The sequence below is a fragment of the Dendrobates tinctorius genome, unplaced genomic scaffold, assembly GCF_039654945.1.
Source record: "Dendrobates tinctorius isolate UK_male_01 unplaced genomic scaffold, ASM3965494v1 ptg000134l, whole genome shotgun sequence".
NCBI lineage: Eukaryota > Metazoa > Chordata > Amphibia > Anura > Dendrobatidae > Dendrobates > Dendrobates tinctorius.
In genome coordinates this window covers 14,397,886-14,420,350 of record NW_027361802.1, presented here as the reverse complement: position 1 = coordinate 14,420,350, position 22,465 = coordinate 14,397,886, and the positions used below count along the sequence as shown (strand labels likewise).

The following is a 22,465-nucleotide window of genomic DNA, read 5'->3' as shown; positions in this document are numbered from 1 at the left end:
CCATCAGCCCCAGAGGATCTGCACGCAGCGTTGGCTTAACATCTTGCTTGCCAAGCACCACAGGTGGCGTCACGAACTATCACATAAACTATATCACAAACCACCAATGATTTGGGCGCCCAGGGTCACGGACCGGGTCACCGCTGCTGTGACACATTTCCCCCTGACACCGGCCCGGTACCGAGTACCCCACAGCCCTGGGAGGGTGACCCAAATTTGGCATCACGAACAGGATGACGAGACCCGATACCATCGGGTTCTGTGCGCCTGAAATGTGTGAGACTTTGAACTTTTGAAAATGTGCAGAAGACTCAATTTAATAGACTGTAAAATGGACATTAGAAATGGCCGCTGGCGGGGAGAAGAAGGGCGTGAAGAGATGGGAGGTCCTAGGAAAAGACCACGAAGAGTATTGGGCCTTCCCTGCCTGAATTACTATGTGACCAGGGGAAGAGTCTTGAGGAGATCATTTGCATATTCCCAGTGCCTTCTGGGATAAGTGAAGAGTCTCCGCGAGCTCAACGATCACTGGGTTTTGGCCGTTGCAGCTGAAAAGAGGAAATCGGAAAACCAGGGGAAGAGTCTTGAGGAGATCATTTGCATATTCCCAGTGCCTTCTGGGATAAGTGAAGAGTCTCCGCGAGCTCAACGATCACTGGGTTTTGGCCGTTGCAGCTGAAAAGAGGAAATCGGAAAACCAGGGGAAGAGTCTTGAGGAGATCATTTGCATATTCCCAGTGCCTTCTGGGATAAGTGAAGAGTCTCCGCGAGCTCAACGATCACTGGGTTTTGGCCGTTGCAGCTGAAAAGAGGAAATCGGAAAACCAGGGGAAGAGTCTTGAGGAGATCATTTGCATATTCCCAGTGCCTTCTGGGATAAGTGAAGAGTCTCCGCGAGCTCAACAATCACTGGGTTTTGGCCGTTGCAGCTGAAAAGAGGAAATCGGAAAACCAGGGGAAGAGTCTTGAGGAGATCATTTGCATATTCCCAGTGCCTTCTGGGATAAGTGAAGAGTCTCCGCGAGCTCAACGATCACTGGGTTTTGGCCGTTGCAGCTGAAAAGAGGAAATCGGAAAACCAGGGGAAGAGTCTTGAGGAGATCATTTGCATATTCCCAGTGCCTTCTGGGATAAGTGAAGAGTCTCCGCGAGCTCAACGATCACTGGGTTTTGGCCATTGCAGCTGAAAAGAGGAAATCGGAAAACCAGGGGAAGAGTCTTGAGGAGATCATTTGCATATTCCCAGTGCCTTCTGGGATAAGTGAAGAGTCTCCGCGAGCTCAACGATCACTGGGTTTTGGCCGTTGCAGCTGAAAAGAGGAAATCGGAAAACCAGGGGAAGAGTCTTGAGGAGATCATTTGCATATTCCCAGTGCCTTCTGGGATAAGTGAAGAGTCTCCGCGAGCTCAACGATCACTGGGTTTTGGCCGTTGCAGCTGAAAAGAGGAAATCGGAAAACCAGGGGAAGAGTCTTGAGGAGATCATTTGCATATTCCCAGTGCCTTCTGGGATAAGTGAAGAGTCTCCGTGAGCTCAACGATCACTGGGTTTTGGCCGTTGCAGCTGAAAAGAGGAAATTTGGCTCATCTTTCATCGTTTTTAAGAAATCTCAAGATGGAAGAGGCCAGGAGCCATTTGGTGAGCTGCATTTCTTGCTACATGTTCACAGATTTACCAGTGGAAAAGCCAAACTTCACATGCCACAAATGCAAGCTTGTGTCCCTGTTGGAGGAAAAGTTGCAAAATCTCGAAGAGAGGTTAGCTACGTTGAAGATCATTAAGGAAGGTGAAGAGTTCTTGGACAGAGCAGAATTATCTCTTCATGTTACAGAAAGAGAAGAAATTCGAAGTGCACCTGAAGAAACAGAGGAATGGAGACATGTGACCCAGAGAAGCAGGAGGATCAGGAGGCAGTCAGCACCCATACTGCTCAGGAACCAGTACCAGGCTCTCACGCAGGAAAACGATGAAGAAATACATCAGGATAAGACTTTGCCAACAAACAGCAACCTTGTACGCCCTCAGAGTCCTCCTGGATGGAGAAAGAAAAATGTTGTGAAGAAGAAACGGAGAGTGGTGGTCATGGGGGATTCCCTGCTGAGAGGAACAGAGGCCGCTATCTGCAGACCGGATATAACTACAAGAGAAATGTGCTGTCTTCCAGGTGCAAAAATTAAAGATGTGTCTGACAGGATATCAGGACTCTTCAGACCTACAGATGACTACCCATTCCTGCTACTACATGTGGGGACAAATGACACCGCAAGAAACGACCTGGAAATCATCTGCAGAGACTTTGAAGACTTAGGCAAGAAAGTGAAAGAACTGGGAGCGCAGGTGGTCTTCTCTTCCATCCTCCCAGTGGATGGCCATGGAACAAGGAGGTGGAATAAGATTCTGCAGGTGAACAACTGGCTACGTCGATGGTGCCGTCAGCAACGATTTGGATTTCTGGATCACGGAGTGAACTACTTATACGATGGACTACTTGCTAGAGATGGGGTGCACCTTACGAAGACTGGAAAGCATGTATTTGGAAGTCGCCTTGCTACACTTGTAAGGAGAGCTTTAAACTAGAACAACATGGGAAGGGAAGCAAAAGACCAGAAAAAGCCATACACCTGACAAATGCTATTGAGAACTCTGCTATTAGAAGTGGAAAGGAAGAACAAAGACGAAAGAATCTAATTAATAAACATATTGGAGAAAGAGAAACCAATCACAAACTAAAATGTTTCTATACTAATGCACAAAGCATGGGCAACAAACAAGGAGAATTGGAACTACTAACACAGGAACAGAAATATGATGTAATTGGAATCACTGAAACTTGGTGGAACAATACACATGATTGGAATACAAGACTAGAAGGATACAACTTATTTGCAAGAAACAGACTTGATAAACGAGGAGGGGGTGTCGCATTGTATGTTCGAAACGCGTATATCTGCACAGAGATTGAAGCTTCAGAGACTGGGAGTTCTGTGGAAACTGTTTGGGTAAGAATACAAGGACAGAACAATGGAAAGGACACCATTGTAGGCATTTACTACAGGCCGCCTGTGCAAGCCGAAGATATAGATGAACTCTTTATGCATCAGATGGCCAAGTTCTCCAAAAAATATGACATAGTTGTCATGGGAGATTTCAACTATCCAGACATTTGTTGGGAATCTCTCTCAGGCAAAACTAACAGGTCAAGGAAATTCTTATCCTCTCTTGCTGACAACTTTATCTTCCAAAAGGTAAGGGAGAAAACAAGGGGAACTGCTACCTTGGATCTAATCCTTATAAACAGGGAGGAAATGGTTGAGGAGGTAAAAGTGGCTGGGACCCTAGGAGGTAGCGACCATGCTATTTTAGAATTTTGGATTACTAGAGGTGGAAGACCTGTGAAGACTCAGACGTCAAGGTTAGATTTCAGAAAGGCAGATTTTAAGGGATTCAGAAAGAGAATTGGAGGGATCCAATGGCTGGATATCCTTAAAGACAAAAATGTCCAGGAAGGATGGGAAATCTTGAAAAATGAAATTCTCAAAGCACAGTTGTTAACAATTCCGAAAAGAGGGAAGAATAGGAAGCATTTAAGGAAACCAGGATGGATGAACACAGAACTTAAGCACATGCTAAAAAGGAAGAAAAAAATGTTTATAAAATGGAAAGAGGGAGGCATATCTAAAGAAGAATATAATGCTGTCTGCAGAACCTGCAGGGCACAAATCAGATTATCTAAAGCTGAAAATGAACTGAGGCTTGCAAGAGATGTCAAAAGCAATAATAAAGGATTTTGGGGATATGTCAAAAGTAAAAGAAAAGTCAAAGATGCTATAGGATTTTTACAGGATGAAAATGATGAAATGGTAAGACAGGATGTTGAGAAGGCTGAACTTTTAAATTCCTATTTTGCATCTGTTTTCTCTCAGAAAGGAAATGCAACATCAACTGTTATTCACTGTCCTATTAAGGGAATAGAAGAATCCAGGATATCTATAAACAGAAAGATAGTGAGGAAACACTTAGCTAACCTAAATGAATTCAAGTCTCCAGGTCCAGATGAATTACACCCCAGAGTACTGAAGGAGATAGCAGAAGAAATTTTTGAACCCCTCTCCATAATCTTTGAAAATTCTTGGAGAACAGGAGAAGTGCCAGAAGACTGGAGAAGAGCAAATGTTGTTCCTATCTTCAAAAAGGGGAAGAAGGTGGACCCAGGCAACTATAGGCCGGTGAGTCTGACTTCTATACCAGGAAAGATCTTTGAACAAATTATTAAACAAGATGTATGTCAATACCTGGATAAGAATGAAGTGATTAAACAGAGTCAGCATGGGTTTGTAACTAATAAGTCATGTCAGACTAACTTAATTTCCTTCTATGACGGTATCACTGATTGGGTGGATCAAGGAAATGCTGTAGATATAGTATATCTTGACTTCAGCAAAGCATTTGACAAAGTCTCTCATACAATCCTTATTGAAAAAATGACTAAGTATGGAATGGACAAGGCAACTGTTAGGTGGATTCATAACTGGCTTAGTGATCGGACCCAAAGAGTGGTCGTAAATGGCTGCACATCCAGTTGGAAGAATGTCTCAAGTGGGGTACCACAGGGCTCTGTCCTGGGCCCTGTATTGTTCAACATCTTTATCAACGATTTAGATGAAGGAATTAAGGGTAAACTGATTAAATTTGCTGATGACACAAAGCTAGGAGGGATAGCTAATACTAGAGAAGAGAGAGAGAGGATTCAAAAAGATTTAAATAAACTGGAGAAGTGGGCAGCAACTAACAGAATGGTTTTTAACAGGGAGAAATGCAAAGTACTACATCTGGGCAATAAAAATGAAAAAAGCATATATAGAATGGGAGGAATAGGGCTAAGTGACAGCACATGTGAAAAAGACTTGGGTATACTAATAGATCACAGACTGAATATGAGTCAACAGTGTGATGCAGCAGCAAAAAAGGCAAATGCAATTCTAGGATGTATTAACAGAAGCATACAGTCTAGATCACGTGAAGTCATTATTTCCCTCTACTCCTCTTTGGTCAGACCTCATCTGGAATATTGTGTCCAGTTTTGGGCACCACATTTTAAAAAAGACATCAACAAACTGGAGCAAGTTCAGAAAAGAGCGACCAGAATGGTGACCGGTCTGCAAACCCTGTCTTATGAGGAAAGGTTGCAGGATTTGGGAATGTTTAGTTTGCAAAAGAGAAGACTGAGAGGAGACTTAATAGCTGTCTACAAATATCTAAAGGGCTGTCACATTGTAGAAGGATCAACTTTATTCTCATTTGCACAAGGAAAGACTAGAAGCAATGGGATGAAACTGAATGGGAAGAGACACAGATTAGATATTAGAAAAAACTTTTTGACAGTTAGAGTGATCAATGAGTGGAACAGGCTGCCACGAGAAGTGGTGAGTTCTCCTTCAATGGAAGTCTTCAAACAGAGGCTGGACAGACATCTGAGTGGGATGATTTAGCGAATCCTGCTTTGAGCAGGGGGTTGGACCAGATGGCCCAGGAGGTCCCTTCCAACTCTACGATTCTATGATTCTATGGCAGCGACATGGCCCACCCCCCAAGGGGTTCATATACTGGCTTGGTATGGAGGCGCTGGAAGAAGATGCTGCCCCCGGAAGGAGGGGCAGAAGAAGCCAGTGGCGGGAAAGGGGCCAAGGCAGGAAGAAGAACGCCAGAACGCCATTTTGGAGAGAGAGGGAAGGAGGCCTGTGGAGCATGGAGAAACGGATCTCCCGGGCGCCATGGCTGACGGCTCCAACCTGATCTCCGGGATGAACCGCCGGCAGCTGGAAGAGGAAATAGTCGAGCTGACCACCCGGCTGCAGCAGAGACAGGAGGCCTTGGAGAGGCTGAATCGGCAACATGCCCAGGAGGGGCCTATGCCTGCGGTACCCGCACCACCGGTACCTGCTACCGCTGCACCGGACTGTCCTCAGGCAGCGCTGATCTATACTTTCACGTGGTCCGTGCGGCCGATGCCGCTTGTCTGAAAAAGTCACCGGAGACCCCGGGAGCCGAGGCCGAGCTCCTGCCCGGACCTGTCGCGGCTGCACACGTCCCTACTGAAGCCCCCGCGGACCCGGAGCCGCCATCAGCATCACCACTGCTGGCACCCAGACTGACCATTTCAGTGGTCAAGCCTGCACTGGAGCAGAGGCCGCACCGCCAGGAGGCCACAGGTACGTCAGATGTCCCTCCACCTGGGAGGGCCCTGGGGTGTACCACGGTTGCAGCGGCTGGCCAGGTCATGCTAGACCTGGTCTGGGACCGGGATGACTGTCCCCAGGGGGAAACATCAGGACCCTCGACGGTGGCGAAGCGGAGTAAGACCAGTTTGGAGAGGTCCCGGGAGGAGCGGGAGGAAGATGAGAACTGGGCTAGTTGCTAGGCTACCATCCGGCAACTGGCAGCCAAATACCGGGAGAGGGAGCAGCACCGGCTAGCAATACTAGGCGCAGATCTAGCCAGAAAGGAGATGGCCCATGCTGGTCATTACGGGCCCCGGGATGCACTTGGCTGGGGGCAGGTTTTGAATGTGAACCAGGAGAAGGGTTTCGGGTTCATTGCAGACCCCAAAAGAATAAGTGATCTCTTCTTCAGCCGGCGGGACATGGAGCCCCATCTGAGGAAGGGGCATCCTGATAGGAATCTGCAACCTAGGGAGTATGTAACAGTCACCCGGCATGAAGGACTCAGGGGGTGGTATGCCCTGAATATACGCCATATCCCAACGGAGCTTCTCGAGAGATACAAGCTGAAGCCACCTGCTGTCCCTTCACCCAGGGTTGTCACCCAGCCTGTTCAGGCACCTGCTCCCAGGAAGCCGGCTGCCCTTGCATCGGCCCCAACCCGGCAGCCTAAGCCAAAAGTCCCCAACTTGACACCTTGGGAAGAGGAATACTTGAAGATGGCCAATGAATACTTCACATCTGGTAACAGTTCCATTTCGGCTTCCAGAACCCAAGGAGGGGACCACAATTAGAAAATTTTCAAAATCTCGTACCCAGGAGGGTTTGTTTGCACTGTTGTGCCTGTTTATATTTTTGTTGCTGTCATGTTTTTCTGGTAGCACTTTTGTTGCCTAATGTAGGGGCAACGTTCTTCAATTTTGAACTACAGTGATCATGAACTTGGAGTGTATCACAAACTCTCTTGTAAATAGTTTGCACCTCTTTAGGTGCTTTCTCTTGGTTTTACATAAAGACACTTTGCGAAGATGATTTCAAGATTTTACATAAGGACACTTTGCAAAAATGATGCTTTGCATGGACACTTTTTGAAGATGATGTCTACCTCAAAGGACACTGCAAGAAATCCTGGCTGGGAGCAGTGTCCAGCACTTACAAGAATCTTTGAAATGTTTTATTGTTGATAATGTGTTTTATAAGAGTATTAGTAACTGAGAAATGGCTTTTACAGAGAATTGAGAATGTTTTGATACAGAATTAAGAATAAAGAATTGAAAGTAGACAGGTGACGGACCAGGTACTTGCAGTCAGCGTCTTGCGTCTAGAAGAGAGTAAAATGATAAAAGAAACATGTACTAGAGAAGGAAAAGCTGAATAATACTGAAGTGATAGTGAGTCACAGATAATGGCACTTAGAATGAAAAATTGCACTTTTTGACTTGAAATTTAGATAGTTAAGTAAGAATTGTTTGTAATGTTCAAGAATAAGTACTTCTTATACTAGGAAGTTTAGTTTAAGAAATATTTATGCAGCATTATAAAAATTTTTGTATGTTCCTGTATTGTCAACTTTGTTGTCTTGCAGCCCACGGACATGCTGTGTTTAATGGGGGGGGGTATGTGGTGCCCCTGAAGCACCATCTTTGCTGCAACACACCATCAGCCCCAGAGGATCTGCACGCAGCGTTGGCTTAACATCTTGCTTGCCAAGCACCACAGGTGGCGTCACGAACTATCACATAAACTATATCATAAACCACCATTGATTTGGGTGCCCAGGGCCACGGACCGGGTCACCGCTGCTGTGACACATTTCCCCCTGACACCAGCCCGGTACCGAGTACCCCACAGCCCTGGGAGGGCGACCCATATGTCCCTGTATATCTATGGACAGTCCATAATTCTGCTGTGTGCAATATGCTTTGGTGATCCTTTTAAAAGGGATATTTTGCAAAAAAAATGAAATTGTCTGTTGTGCTCTGTGGAAGCGATTTAGCAACTTCTGCTGATGCCATGCCAACAGAGCGAAGGCTGTTTTTCCACTTGGCTTTCCTGACAGGGTGTGACAGCTGACGGCAGGCTGATTGACAGCTGGCTCCCCACTGCTTAAGGCCTGTTTCACACATCAGTTTTTCACCATCAGTCAAAATCCACCAAAATTTGAAAATGGTGGATGCGCTTTTCTTGTGGCGGATCCGCCGTTTTTTTCCATTGAGATACTTTAGTGGCGGATTTTGTTGGATGGTCGTCCGTTATGTCCGCTATTCGGCGGATCCGCCAGATTTTTGGCGGATTCTGTCTGAGGTGAACGGACTTTGCAACGTTATTTGGCGCCGTCAAAATGGCGGGAGACGGCGGATCCGCTGTCGTCCACCATTTGATAGAATGGCTGCCTATAGGCGGCGGAGCAGCTAGTTAGCGGAATCCGTAGGCGGAATCCACTTTTTGCACTGAGCTTGCTCAGAAAAAAAGATACTTTTCCAGACAGTCCAAAAACTATATAAAGGTGGGCTAATTAATCATTGGGCCCAGACATCTGGCACCAGCCACACAGGTGGCACTAGAGTTCAAGTCCTCTTCTTCAATGAAGAGGCTGTTTACATATTTTATTTCTTGTAACATGCAACACTATCATGCTTAGCAACAGTTGACATAGAATATTTTACAATGATACTAACTTCATTTCTTTCCCACCAACCATAGTTTTCCAGACCTTCCAAAGCAAATTGCTGAGATCTACGTACAACAAAATAAATGAGATAACCACTTCCAGCCAGTGTACACAGTACTAGGAAGTTTGCAAGAACACGGAGAAATCGCACTAAATGAATGTTTTCTTCTTTCCTGTTTTCTTGTTCTTCTAGGATTGATTCCTGTAAAAGAAGTGAAATTAAATCAAAATAGTTACTATATATACTCGTGTATAAGAGTTTTTCAGCACTTTTTTTTGTGCTGAAAACACCCCCCCCTCAGCTTATACACGAGTCAGTTATCCCAGACGGCTGGTGGAGGAGGGGGAGCAGTGGAACAGCGGGTCACAGGAGGCAGGAGCCGGCGGCTGCAGGTGTCACTGTGTCCACTGCTAAAGAGAAATGAATATTAATTTATCTTACAGTGCACACAGTGACACCAGCAGCCGCCGGCTTCCAGAAGACATCCCACTCACCTTCCTGCTCGCCCCTCGCTGCATCTCGTTGGTCCCGGCGCCGGCAGCTTTTCCTGTGCCGAGCGATCACATGGCCCCGATCATTAAAGTAATGAATATGCACGCCTCTCCACTCCCATAAGCGTGGAGGGAATATTCATTACCTTAATGAGCAGGGCCACCTGATCGCTTGGTACAGGAAGAGCTGCTGGTGCTGGAACGAGATACATCAGGGCGCGCAGGAAGGTGAGTAGGATGTTTTTGTTTTTTTAATATGAAACATGCATACGACAGGGACCGGGGAGTCATGCATACAACGACATGGACTGGGGAGCCATGCATACAACAACAGGGACTGGGGAGCCATGCATACAATGACAGGGACCAGGGAGCCATGCATACAGGGATGGGGGAACCATGCGTACAACGACAGGGACCAGGGAGCCATGCATACAACGACATGAACTGGGGAGCCATGTATACAACGACAGGGACTAGGGAGCCATGCATACAATGACAGGGACCAGGGAGCCATGCATACAATGACAGGAACCAGGGAGCCATGCATGCAGTGATGGGGGAACCATGCGTACAACGACAGGGACCAGGGAGCAATGCATACAACGACATGGACTGGGGAGCCAGGCATACAACAACAGGGACTGGGGAGCCATGCATACAATGACAGGGACCAGGGAGCCATGCATACAATGACAGGGACAAGGGAGCCATGCATACAGGGATGGGGGAACCATGCGTACAACGACAAGGACGGGGGAGCCATGCATACAATGACAGGGAAGGGGGAGCCATACATACAGGGACAGAGAAGCCATGCATACCAGGACAGGGATGAGGGGACAATGCATACCAAGCTATTTTTCCATTTTTTCATTTTTGTTTTTTCCGTCCTTACTTCTATAAGCCATAACCTTTCTATTTTTCCATCAATATAGCTGTATGAGAGCTTGTTTATTGCAGGATGGGTTGTGTTTTTGAATTACAGCATTAATTTTACCATATAATGCACTGGAAAACAGGAAGAAAATTTCAAGTGCGGTGAAATTGCAAAAAAAGTGCAATTGCACAGTTGTTGTTTTGTTTTCTTTACTTCCCATTTTCACTATATGGTAAAACTGACCTGGCAATTTGATTCTCTAGGTCAGTACAAGTAAGCAGATACCAAACACGTATAGTTTTTTTTATTTAAGTGGTGAAAAAAAAATGTGGAAAGTTGCATGAAAACTTTTTTTGATTTTGTGGCCATTTTCTGAGACCCGTAACATTTTCATTTTTCAGGAAATGGGGAAGGGTGAGGGCTCATTTTTGTGCGCTGAGCTGATGTTTTTATTTCATTTTATATTGCAATATTACTTTGCGGTAGATACAATGTTTGATCTCCCCTTTTTGCATTTTATTGCGATGTCACCGAGTCCAAAAAAATGTAATTGTGGAGTCTCAATTTTTTTCTTGTTACGCTGTTTACCGATCGGATTTACAGTATTTATATTTTGATAGATCTGATATTTCCGAATGCAACGATACCAAATATGTGTATTTTTTATTTGTAATTAAATGTTTTATTTTTAATGGGGCAAAAGTGGGGTGATTTGTGCTATACATGGCAGTGTTTCAGCTATGTGTAGCAGAAATAGTGATTTTCTATGAATGCTAGCCATGAGCAAGTGTTAACAGAAGTATTGCAATGATAGCCACGGGGGTCATCAGCAGACCCTTGGTTGTCATGACAACCAATCGGCGTCGCATGATCACGTGACAGTAGCACCAATGGGCAGGATGAACAACGCAATTCTGACTGGCATGTCTTAAATCACACTGTTAGTGATTGACAGCAGGATTTAACTGGTTAACAACTGGTTAACAACCTTGGGCTGTGGGAAAGATGCGAGCTCAGAGTGTGAACCCACATCAAAGTCAGGGGCACGACATACATCGTAAATATATACGTCATACATTGTGAATAGGTTAAATACCACAAATCTCCATAGAAAAGAAAATAAACTATCTTTGGCATAAAAGTTTAAAATAAACAAAACAGTCCGTGCGCACAATGGGTTCACCTATTCAGGAAATGAACAGCTTTCCTCAGAACTTGATAGAACCTGAACACGACTAGTCAGCACATAAAGGTTTTTCCACCTGTCCACAAAGAAAAGATCTGAGGCAGTTGATCTGCCTTAAATAGGCCATTCCAAGACCTGAAACCGGAGGTAAGGGAGAAGCCAGTACCACCCAGCTCTTTCATCTGTTTGTAAAACCCAGACCCGAAATTGGGGCCCATTAAAAAAACTCTTAACAGTATCTGTGCTGGAGACTACTTTTCCAGCTTTCACATCACCAAGACGAGGCACCTCGGTAACATATACACTTCATACAGGACTTGTCCAGCTGAAACCTTACATACTCTTGTAAGCAGGTCCCGGGATGCAGTAACGCAGGGAATGCAGAGCAAGGGTTAACAATAATGCTCTTCCACATTTGGCTCCTGGGACATGACAGCGCCCATCCTGACATCTGATGCATCCATTTGGAATATGAACTCCTTTTTGAAGTCTGGTACTACCAATATTGGCTGAATACAGAGGGTTAGTTTTAGTTCCTGAAATGCCCCCTCAGCCTCTGGTAACCTGTCATGGAGTGACTCGACCCAATGGATGGTGGGTCAGCTAATGGCACAACACCCACAACAGAGATAGAATTAGGGAGAGGAAGGCCCTACCAATAGGGAATGAGAGATGATCACCACCTGAGCTCCAACCTGAACCTGTCCCTGAACTCACCTAACGCCCTATGCAGGTCCTTCCCCTCGCAGTCGTCAGGATATCTCATCCCTAGTAGTCACCTATTACTGCCCTGGCTAGTGCACTGGCCAGCAAGGAGCACTAGCCTCACCTCTGCAGAATAATATACACAGGGGGAAGTGACAAACACCAAAGGGACAACAAAAACACCACACTTAGCTTATGTACACCACTGCTAAGCTCCACACCGCAGATAACAACAGCAAATGGACTCCAGACACCAGACATGGATGACACCAGAGAGCTGCTTCTGCTAGGCTTGTCTCCAGAAAGGAACTGTATCACCAACAGTCAGCTGATACCTCAGGTGACCTTTTAAAAGATGGTGGGAGTGGCCACCACCTGCATCAGCTGACCCACCAGCACTGCAGTAACACCAGATTGCCAGCGGGGGAAAAACTGACATTAACCCTCGATGGTCCAAAAGGAAAAAAAATTAAACTGAGTGGAACCAGAGCTGCCACAAATCAAAAAATGGATCGTGACATAACCACTTAGCGATGGCCGACTTTGTACCCTTCAGGGGACAAACCTCTGCTCTGGTAATAGCCCGTGATGCCTAGGAAGGCCCTGACCTGCTTCTTTGAGAGAGGTTGTAGCTAACTCTGTATTGCCTCTATCTTATTTATTTGCACTTTGACCATGTCCTTGCCCACCACCTACCCCAGATCCTTGGCCTCCTCCATTCCCATGGTGTATTTCTTTGGGATGATGGTAAAGCTGGCCTTCCTCAGAGCATCAAGTTTTGTCTGGACTTTTTCAGGTGACTTCCCCAGTCCTGGCTGAATATGACGATGTCATCCTTGGCTCTCTGGAAGGTGACTGGAGCCCTCTACTAACTGAAAGACATCCTTTCTTATTGGCAATATATGTCTGGTGTTGAAAAGTCCATCTTAAACCTCAGCTTCTTTGGATAGGGGGATCTGCCAATAACCCTTTGTGAGGTTAAGTGAGGTTAGGTACCTCACCCGTCCTAGTCTTTCAATGAGCTCATCCACCCGGGGCATTGGGTAGGCAACAGACTTAGAGACCTCATTGAGCTTTCTGTAGTCATTACAGGAGCATCACTCCCCATCTGGCTTTGACACCAACACTATGGAACTGGACTTGATACTATAGGACTCTTCATTGACTCCCAGTTTCAGCATCCATTTCACCTTTTTGAGATCACCTTCCTGTGGGCGTCTTTAATCTGATATGGTTTCAAGTTGATGCAAATATGAAGCTTCGTGAGGACCTCATGCTCTATGACCTGATTAAGCCCTCGTACAGTTGTGGCCAAAAGTATTGACACCCCTGCAATTTTGTCAGATAATACTCAGTTTCTTCCTGAAATTGATTGCAATCACAAATTCTTTAGTATTATTATCTTCATTTAAATTGTCTTAAATGAAAAAACACAAAAGAGAATGAAGCAAAAAGCAAAACATTGATCATTTCATACAAAACTCAAAAAATGGGCCAGACAAAAGTATTGGCACCCTCAGCCTAATGCTTGGTTGCACAACCTTTAGCCAAAATATCTGCGACCAACCGCTTCAGGTAACCATCAATGAGTTTCTTACAATGCTCTGCTGGAATTTTAGACCATTCTTCTTTGGCAAACTGCTCCAGGTCCCTGATATTAGAAGGGTGCCTTCTCCAAGCTGCCATTTTTAGATCTCTCCACAGGTGTTCTATGGGATTCAGGCCTGGACTCATTGCTGGCCATCTTAGAAGTCTCCAGTGCTTTCTCTCAAACCATTTTCTAGTGCTTTTTGAAGTGTGTTTTGGGTCATTGTCCTGCTGGAAGACCCATGACCTCTGAGGGAGACCCAGCTTTCTCACACTGGGCCCTACATTATGCTGCAAAATTTGTTGGTAGTCTTCAGACTTCATAATGCCATGCACACGGTCAAGCAGTCCAGTGCCAGAGGCAGCAAAGCAACCCCAAAACATCAGCGAACCTCTGCCATGTTTTACTGTAGGGACCGTGTTTTTTTCTTTGAATGCCTCTTTTTTTCTCCTGTAAACTCTATGTTGATGCCTTTGCCCAAAAAGCTCTACTTTTGTCTCATCTGACCAGAGAACATTCCTCCAAAACGTTTTAGGCTTTTTCAGGTAAGTTTTGGCAAACTCCAGCCTGGCTTTTTTTATGTCTCGGGGTAAGAAGTGGGGTCTTCCTGGGTCTCATACTATACAGTCCCTTTTCATTCAGACGCCGACGGATAGTACGGGTTGACACTGTTGTACTCTTGGACTGCAGGGCAGCTTGAACTTGTTTGGATGTTAGTCGAGGTTCTTTATCCAACATCCGCACGATCTTGCGTTGAAATCTCTTGTCAATTTTTCTTTTCTGTCCAAATCTAGGGAGGTTAGCCACAGTGCCATGGGCTTTAAACTTCTTGATGACAATGTGCACAGGTAGACACAGGAACATTCAGGTCTTTGGAGATGGACTTGTAGCCGTGAGATTGCTCATGCTTCCTCACAATTTGGTTTCTCAAGTCCTCAGACAGTTCTTTGGTCTTCTTTCTTTTCTCCATGCTCAATGTGGTACACACAAGGACACAGGACAGAGGTTGAGTCAACTTTAATCCATGTCAACTGGCTGCAAGTGTGATTTAGTTATTGCCAACACCTGTTAGATGCCACAGGTAAGTTACAGGTGCCTGTAATTAAACAAATTAGAGAAGCATCACATGATTTTTCGAACAGTGCCAATACTTTTGTCCACCCTCTTTTTTATGTTTGGTGTGGAATTATATCCAATTTGGCTTTAGGACAATTCTTTTTGTGTTTTTTTATTTAAGACAAATTAAATGAAGATAATAATAATAAAGAATTTGTGTTTGCAATAATTTTCAGGAAGAAACTGAGTATTATCTGACAAAATTGCAGGGGTGTCAATACTTTTGGCCACAACTGTAGCTCCAAGAACAAGTTTCTATTTCTGTGCAAAAACTCCTGACACTGCTGCTTCTGGGAGCGCAACAAGGTCTCTGCCACCTTGACATCCTCTATGTTCGCTTCGGACCTGGTTAACAAGCCAGGAGCATCCAGAAGTTGCCTATCCTGCTAAGGTTTGATCAGATTGACATCATAATCCTGATAGGTGTTCCTCTTCCCTGGTTGGTGGTCTTTATAATTTACTTTTTCAACTTGCCTGCCTTTTTGCCAGGAAGTTGCTCTCCACTGTGGGTAGTAGCATAAATTCCCGATCACCAGGGTTGAACTGTCTTTCTCGGGCTGACCTCTGGGTTGTGCCTTTTGCGTTTTTAAGAAGATGCTCCTTCACAATTGCCATCACATTGGCAATCCTCTATTTCATCTGAGCCATGTGTTCTATTACACTCCTTTAGGGTGTAGACTCAGCTTCCAAGGTCTCCATTTTTCTACATCAAGAAGTCCATGGGTGTATCGGCCATACAACTGTTCAAATGGAGAAAACCTTGTAGAGACTTGCGGGACTTCCCTGATGGAGAATAACAGACATGGTAGGAGACAGTCTCAGTCTTGACCGTCCTTCTCCACCACATTTTTCAACATTGCCTTTAGAGTTTAATTAAATCCTTCCAACAGACCATCCATCTGTGAATGGTAACCCCGAGATCCTGACATGCACTGTTTGTAGGGCTTTGCACAACTCTCTCATGTCCATTGAGATAAATGGAGTCAATTGATCCATTAGGATTTCTTTAAGCAGACCCATCTGAGAGAAGATATGGAGCAATTCCCGAACTATACATTTAGTGGAGGATTTTCTTAAAGGCACCACTTCTGGGTAACATGTAGCATATTCAAAGACCACCAGGATAACCATTAACAGGCTTTACCAAAGGTCCCATTATATCCATAGCTTTGTGATAAAACGGACCATTGATGATGGGCAACGGTACTAGTGACTGCGGATATGAGCCACCAGAGAGGTTAGTTGGTAGGTGAGACAGGCCCTACAAAAGCTCAGGATTTCTCAGTGACACCAGGGCCAGTAGAATCTTTGGATAATCAACTCCTCTGTCTTGTCTACCCCCAGATGACCATCTAACACACGTGTATGAGCCATGTCTAATACATTGTGTTTGTAGGGCCCTGGCACGAGTAACTGCTCTATCACTTTCCCCCTTTGCTTGGCCACACAATATTACAAATCCCCATTCATAGTAAAATTAGGGAATTGAGTGTCAGCTCCCGATTCCTGAGGAACCCGATCTAACACAGCACATTCTAAAAAGCACCTTTCAGTTAAGTAAATGATTTGGCCAGTTCTAAAGTTGTCCATAGACACCTCTAGATCTGCAATGTTTGCTTCCACATTCTCATTGCCAGCAAGCACAGAAAACGGAAACTCGCCAGCTGCAACATTCAACAAGTTTTATTTAGTTGGGACCTGGCTGTCGGCGATACTGCATTTCCCTTCAGGGCCCAAAACAAAGTAAAGTCTAATTATCACTAGGTGAAATAAGTCCTTGACGACTCCTAGTTCATGGGTTACCGAACCGCAGTTCATTTTTATGTCATTCTAGGACATAGAGTAGTTCTTGGTGTCTCCATGAATATACCTGATGCCCCCCACCTACCCAGGGACAAGCAGATGTGGAAGTATGGCCCTTACCAAGGTCACTAATCTTCCAGAGTCCAGACATACAATTACTTGCACTGTCACTTTGCACATCTGTGACACCTCAACATGATGAGGTACAGAGCTAAAGGCAGGATAAACAAAGTAGGAGCAGCGCTGGCCTATACTTCAGTCCCTCAGCTCCGAGGTCCTGGGACACTGGGTTGCTATATAGCCAAGAGCATGATGCCTTCAGCAAACCACGGTATGGGACTGATGTCTTGGAAATGGCTTAGACGCCTCCTGGGTCTTTGGACACCCCACAGGTAAGATTTTAGTCCCCCTCTTTTTTGTCAGCCTCTTTTTTTGAACCTCAGTAAGGTGACGTTAAACTGCCTTGACTTCCCAAAGAACTCTCCTCTGTCTGGTATCTCTCCACCAGGCTCACCGGTCATTGGCATTTTGGAGATCTCCTTTGGAAACCCAACATTTAACTGGCCTTGTCAGAGAGTCTATGTACCAGTCCATCATTCCTCTCTGTGCTGGAGTACAGTTCTCTGCTGCAGCCACTTTTTCACCAAGTGCAGAAGATCAAACATCTTGGATTGGGCAGGCTTATCTCTGTGCACCCGCTATGCCCTCACTGCCAGCGTTACACCCAGCCAAGGCAAGTTCTCTATCTTAAATTTCCCATACTCCTTGGTGTCCTGTAAACCCAGGTCAAAGTAAGTCTTCTGTGGTTCCCCAGTCAAATATGGTGCCCAAACCTCCGCCCACTGCTCCAGAGGCATTCTCTCATGGTCTGGCACTCTCTCAAACAAGGTCGCATTGATGTCATCAACCAGAGTCATTTTTTGCAATGCCCCTCTTACCATCTTGCTCTGCTATGTATCATCACCTCATTTTGGGGGTGGTGCAGTTTCCCTGCCAAGTACAGCCTCTGCCATAAGTTTATTCTGCTGCTGTTGTCGCTGCTGCTGGATCTGTTGATGCTGTAGCTGGAACTGTTGCATCAACAGTGTGTTGGTCTCCTGCTAGGTCTGCTGTTGCTGCTGTCATTGCTACTGCTGGATATTAGCCTGAACCAGCTGCTAAATCAGCTCCCTCCTCCATTTTTTTCAGAACGTGCCTGCAATTCTGTAGCTGCTTTCATCCAGGACATATAGTCTTTATCCACAATCACCTGTGATCCTTGGGATTTCTGCACGCATTTGCAGCACCAACTGCAAGGGATCACTCACTCTGTCAATGCTTGATGCAAACACAAGCACAAAGTATCTTGGTGCAAACTTCTAGAATTATTATAGTCCATAAATCTCCATAGAAAAGAAAATAGCCTTTCCTTGGCATAAAAGGTGAAAATAAACAAAATAGTCCATACAGCAGTATGAGTACCCCCGTTCTGGAAAAAAAAACAGCTTTTCACAGAGCTTGATAGAACCTGCACATGACTGGTCAGAACATACAGATGTTTCCACCTCTCCACACAGACAACAACTAAAGTAGCTGATCTGCCTTCAATAGTCCATTCAAAGTCCATTCAAAGTCCTGGGACTGGTGGTAAGGGAGCAGTCAATTCAATCCTGCTGTTTTCAGCAGCTCGTAACACCCGGACTGTGTTTGAGCTTGCTTTTCCTAGTTTCACATTATCAAGGCTAGTCACCTTAGTTACACATACACTTCATCCAGGATTTGTTCGGCTGCAGCCTTAAACTCCATACCTCAATTTGCATATGGAGTCAAAGTAATTCTAGAATGCTTGGACTTCATGTGAAGTCTGTAGAAGCCTATGGTGCCATCTATGGGGTTGTAGGACTTCTAACTTAAGGAACTGCTCATGTTGGAATAGCTCACAAGTCCTTTTTCAAAAGGAATGTCTTTTTAACCCTTTCCCAACATATGAAGCACTGATACATCCTATCATACTCACCAGTGTATGGAAAGGGTTTATGACTTGAGCATGCACCATACACAGTAGATACGGCTGTGTTATGTAATGCCTATCAGATATGATTGAAACCAAGCTCTGATTGTTGTAACCCCTTAAATGCCATTTTCAATCTCTGACTGCAGCACTTTAGTCACGTGATCAAGGTGGCATGTTGTTTCATTGTGGAGTTGCCAATGGGTTGCCATGGTAGCCAGAATTTTTGCTGAAGATCTACATTGTTTCAGTGTTGGTATTCCTGTGAATCCCAGTTATGTACTGAGATGCAGTATATAGTAGAGGTAATTAGATGATCTTTGGAGTGTACTGAAAAATGTCTTAAAAATATAAAACAAAAGTAGAAATTGCAAAAATTCAAATCACCTTTGCCTGTTAAAAATATGGAAATAGAAAAATTAAACAAATTTAGTATCACCACATCCGTAATAGTATGATTTATCAAAATAGAAAATTGCCTATATGATAAAAGCCTTAAAGGGGTTTTCCCACAAACAAAGATCATTTTAATTAATATTTTAACCAATAAATATTTGAATAATAAGTTCCACAATTGGATGTGTTTAATAAAATGTTCCTGTGCTGAGATAATCTTATAAATGTGCCCCTGCTGTGTACTGTGTAATGGCTGTGTCTGACCTTGCAGGAATATGGTCTGATCATACTACAGCTCCTGGGCAGGGGGGAACCAAAAGAGTATACAGACATGACAGCAGGGGATCAAAGCTGATTCTTTCTTTGAGGTACAACATTGCTTAAAAACAGGCAGTAAAATGTTTTGTCTCACAAAATGAATCAGCTGTGATCCCCTGTTGTAAGATCTGTAGCCACTTTTTTTCTCCCCCACCCCCTTGCCTAGGAGATATGGTAGGATCAGACCATGTTCCTGTATGGTCAGACACAGCCATTACACAGTACACAGCAGGGACACATTCATAAGATTATCTCAGCACAGGAACATTTTTCTTTAACACATCTATTTGTGGAACTTATTTTTATTCCAAGATGTAATAATTAAAATGTACTTTGTTCACGAGGAAACCCTTTTGAAGTGAAAAAAATTTGAATTGCCAGAATTGTGATTCTTTTTTTTCTGTTGCTCCACCTCTGCCAAAAAATGCAGTAAAAAGTGATCAAGTATCATCATAAACACCTCAAAATAGTAAACATCAGCTCGTCACGGAACAAAACAAGCTCTCATATTGCTCTATCGAAAAAATGAAAACATTATGGGTCTCAAACGGGGAAACAAATCAAAATTAAATTTTTATCTAATTTTTGCTTTTTTTCAGCACTTAAATTAAAAAAAAAAATAAAATTTAGTATAATTGGAATCATACTGCCAGATCATTTTTATCACACAACGAGCAGGGCAAAAACAAATCCCCCAAAACCATGGTGGTATTGTGATTTTTTTTCACCATTTCACCACGTTTCAATTTTTTTTCCTGTTTTCCAGTAAATTGTATGGTAATAAAAATAATGCAATTAAAAAACTACAACTTTTCCCACAAAAACAAGACACAAATGGCTATGTTAGATGAGAAACTAGGTCTGAGCTGAAAAAGTAAATTAATGTGTATGCAAAATGTAAATGCATATGAACACATGACCTTTACACAGAGAAAACCAAAATCAAAACACAAAACAAATATCCTAAAATAAAAAACTAAAAAATAAATTGCAAAAATTGCATGAAGGTAGTAATAATAATAAGGGTATTTAGTTAGCATAATTTTGATCAAAATAATGTACAAGCCATCCCACCACGTCAAGGCTAAATACTAAACTAAATACCCTTATTATTATTACTACCTTCATGCAATTTTTGCAATTTATTTTTTACTTTTTTATTTTGGCGTTTTTGGTTTTCACAAATGGCTATGTTGATGCAAAGAGGAGAAATCAGATTGCAAAAATTTAAAATCACCTGATCAAGAAGAGATTAATAAACAGTTATAAGTAAAATGCTTCTACACTACAGCTATTTGTTGTTTTTCAGGTTCCATGGGTGACATAGAAACCGGAAATATACCATTTGAAACTATTGAAAGCTTGCATTTCATACGTATTCCCTACTTCTAATCCTGTAATTACAGAAATGAAGATAGTCTAGATCACATTCATTAGATTTACTACTTAGAAGTGTAATTAATGTCTTACTTTAAAACTTGTTGTAATAGATGCAAATTTATTGTCTGCCGTTTCGGGGTTGCCAATGAGAAAATCCCAGCTCGTATACATTTTCCAGCTAAAGTTAAAACTGTTGTCATCTCCTCCACCATCATCATTAGCATTTTTGGCCATTCTTAAATAAAGCAAAGAAAATGTATTTAGAAATGGAAACAGATAGAACAATATTGTGTTGGAATGGACAATGCCAAAGCAGGGCAAAGTATGAAATACAATAAAAAATGAATGATAGTATTGGAAAAACATCTGTGTAAAGAAACAAATGTACCATATATAGACTGTGAGCAGAATTAGTAGGCAAGTATATATTTTGACCATATCATCATTTTCATACATTGTTTCAAACTCCAAGCTGTATACATTTACATTTTTATTGGATGAAGCAGATCAGGTGATGCATACAGTATGTGTGTAATGAGCGAGGATAAAGCCTAAGGATAGCAACACCCTTTATCAAGGTGTGTAGAATTATTAGGCCACTTGATTTCCTCATGTAAAATGGGCCAAAAAAGAGATTTAATAGACTCTAAAAAGTCAAAAATTGTAAAAAGCCTTAGGCTGGTTTCACATTTGCATCTGTTTGCACAGCGTTTCATCCGCAGCAATCCGTATGCATCATGTTCCCCTATCTTTAACATGGTGTACGAAGGACATGCATTTGCATCAGTTCGCATGCATCAGCGTATGCATGCGTTGTTTTTCGGTGTGCGGTGGGGTCCGGCGGACGCATCATGCTGCATTTTTAGAAGCGGCAAAAATCTGTCAAATAAGTGCATTCATGCGCATGCGGATGAATGCGTCAAAAAAGCGCATTACTGTCTATGGGAACGCATGCGCACAAGGACATGTGTAAGCATGCGTTCGAAACGCATGCGTTTTTCACATAATAGTGTCCAGGAAATGAGACACGCCCAATGGGTGTGGCTTGTGTCAAGGAAATTCTCCGAACGCATGAGCTGAATAAACACAAACATATGCAAAAAACGCATGCAAACGCAGTGTTTTTTTTAGCCGTCATGCGTAAGATGATGAGGCCAAAAAACACTGCGTAAATATGCCTTAGTATGCGTTTTGACATTCGTTTGCGCATGCAGACGATATGCTGCGCACACAAACGCTAATGTGAACCTAGCCTTACAGAGGGATGCAGAACTCTTGTAATTACTAAGATATTGGAGCGTCATCACAGAACTATGAAATATTTCTTGCATTGCACACACACAAAACATTGATGGAGGCTTCTCATCCTTCTCCTAGCAAGAAATTAGTGAAAATGGACAGTGACAGGGCACAACTAAGATGGTATCAGTCTGCTGTCTAAGTTTTTTCACAAACCCATATACTTGATTGAGTACTTTCAGATGAACATATTTTTGGTCCATGTGGTTAATGGATCACACACTGACCCATTGTTAGCTTATCTAATAGTTCCCATTGTCAATTTTTCACACAGATGGCAAGCCCATATGAAAAAAATCTCAGCATGCCCTAGTCTGGTCCTATTTACCTGTATATACACCATACTTGCTTTCTTCGAATATGATACCTAGCTCTGCCTCTTTTTTTCTTGTACAGCACACTGACCCATACAGCCTTGTTGA

At 43.6% G+C, this 22,465-nt stretch overlaps 1 protein-coding gene across 1 annotated transcript in view; it reads right to left on the bottom strand.

The window, feature by feature from the left end:
- LOC141048288 (transmembrane channel-like protein 1) overlaps window positions 1–22,465 on the bottom strand; it is a 397,123-nt gene that overhangs the window by 63,752 nt on the left and 310,906 nt on the right. Inside the window, exons 10-11 of the mRNA XM_073543738.1 lie at window positions 20,835–20,979; window positions 8,898–9,092 (exon numbers count right to left, since the gene is read on the bottom strand). Coding sequence (XP_073399839.1) covers window positions 8,898–9,092; window positions 20,835–20,979 — 340 coding nt within the window. The remainder of the gene's footprint in view (window positions 1–8,897; window positions 9,093–20,834; window positions 20,980–22,465) is intronic.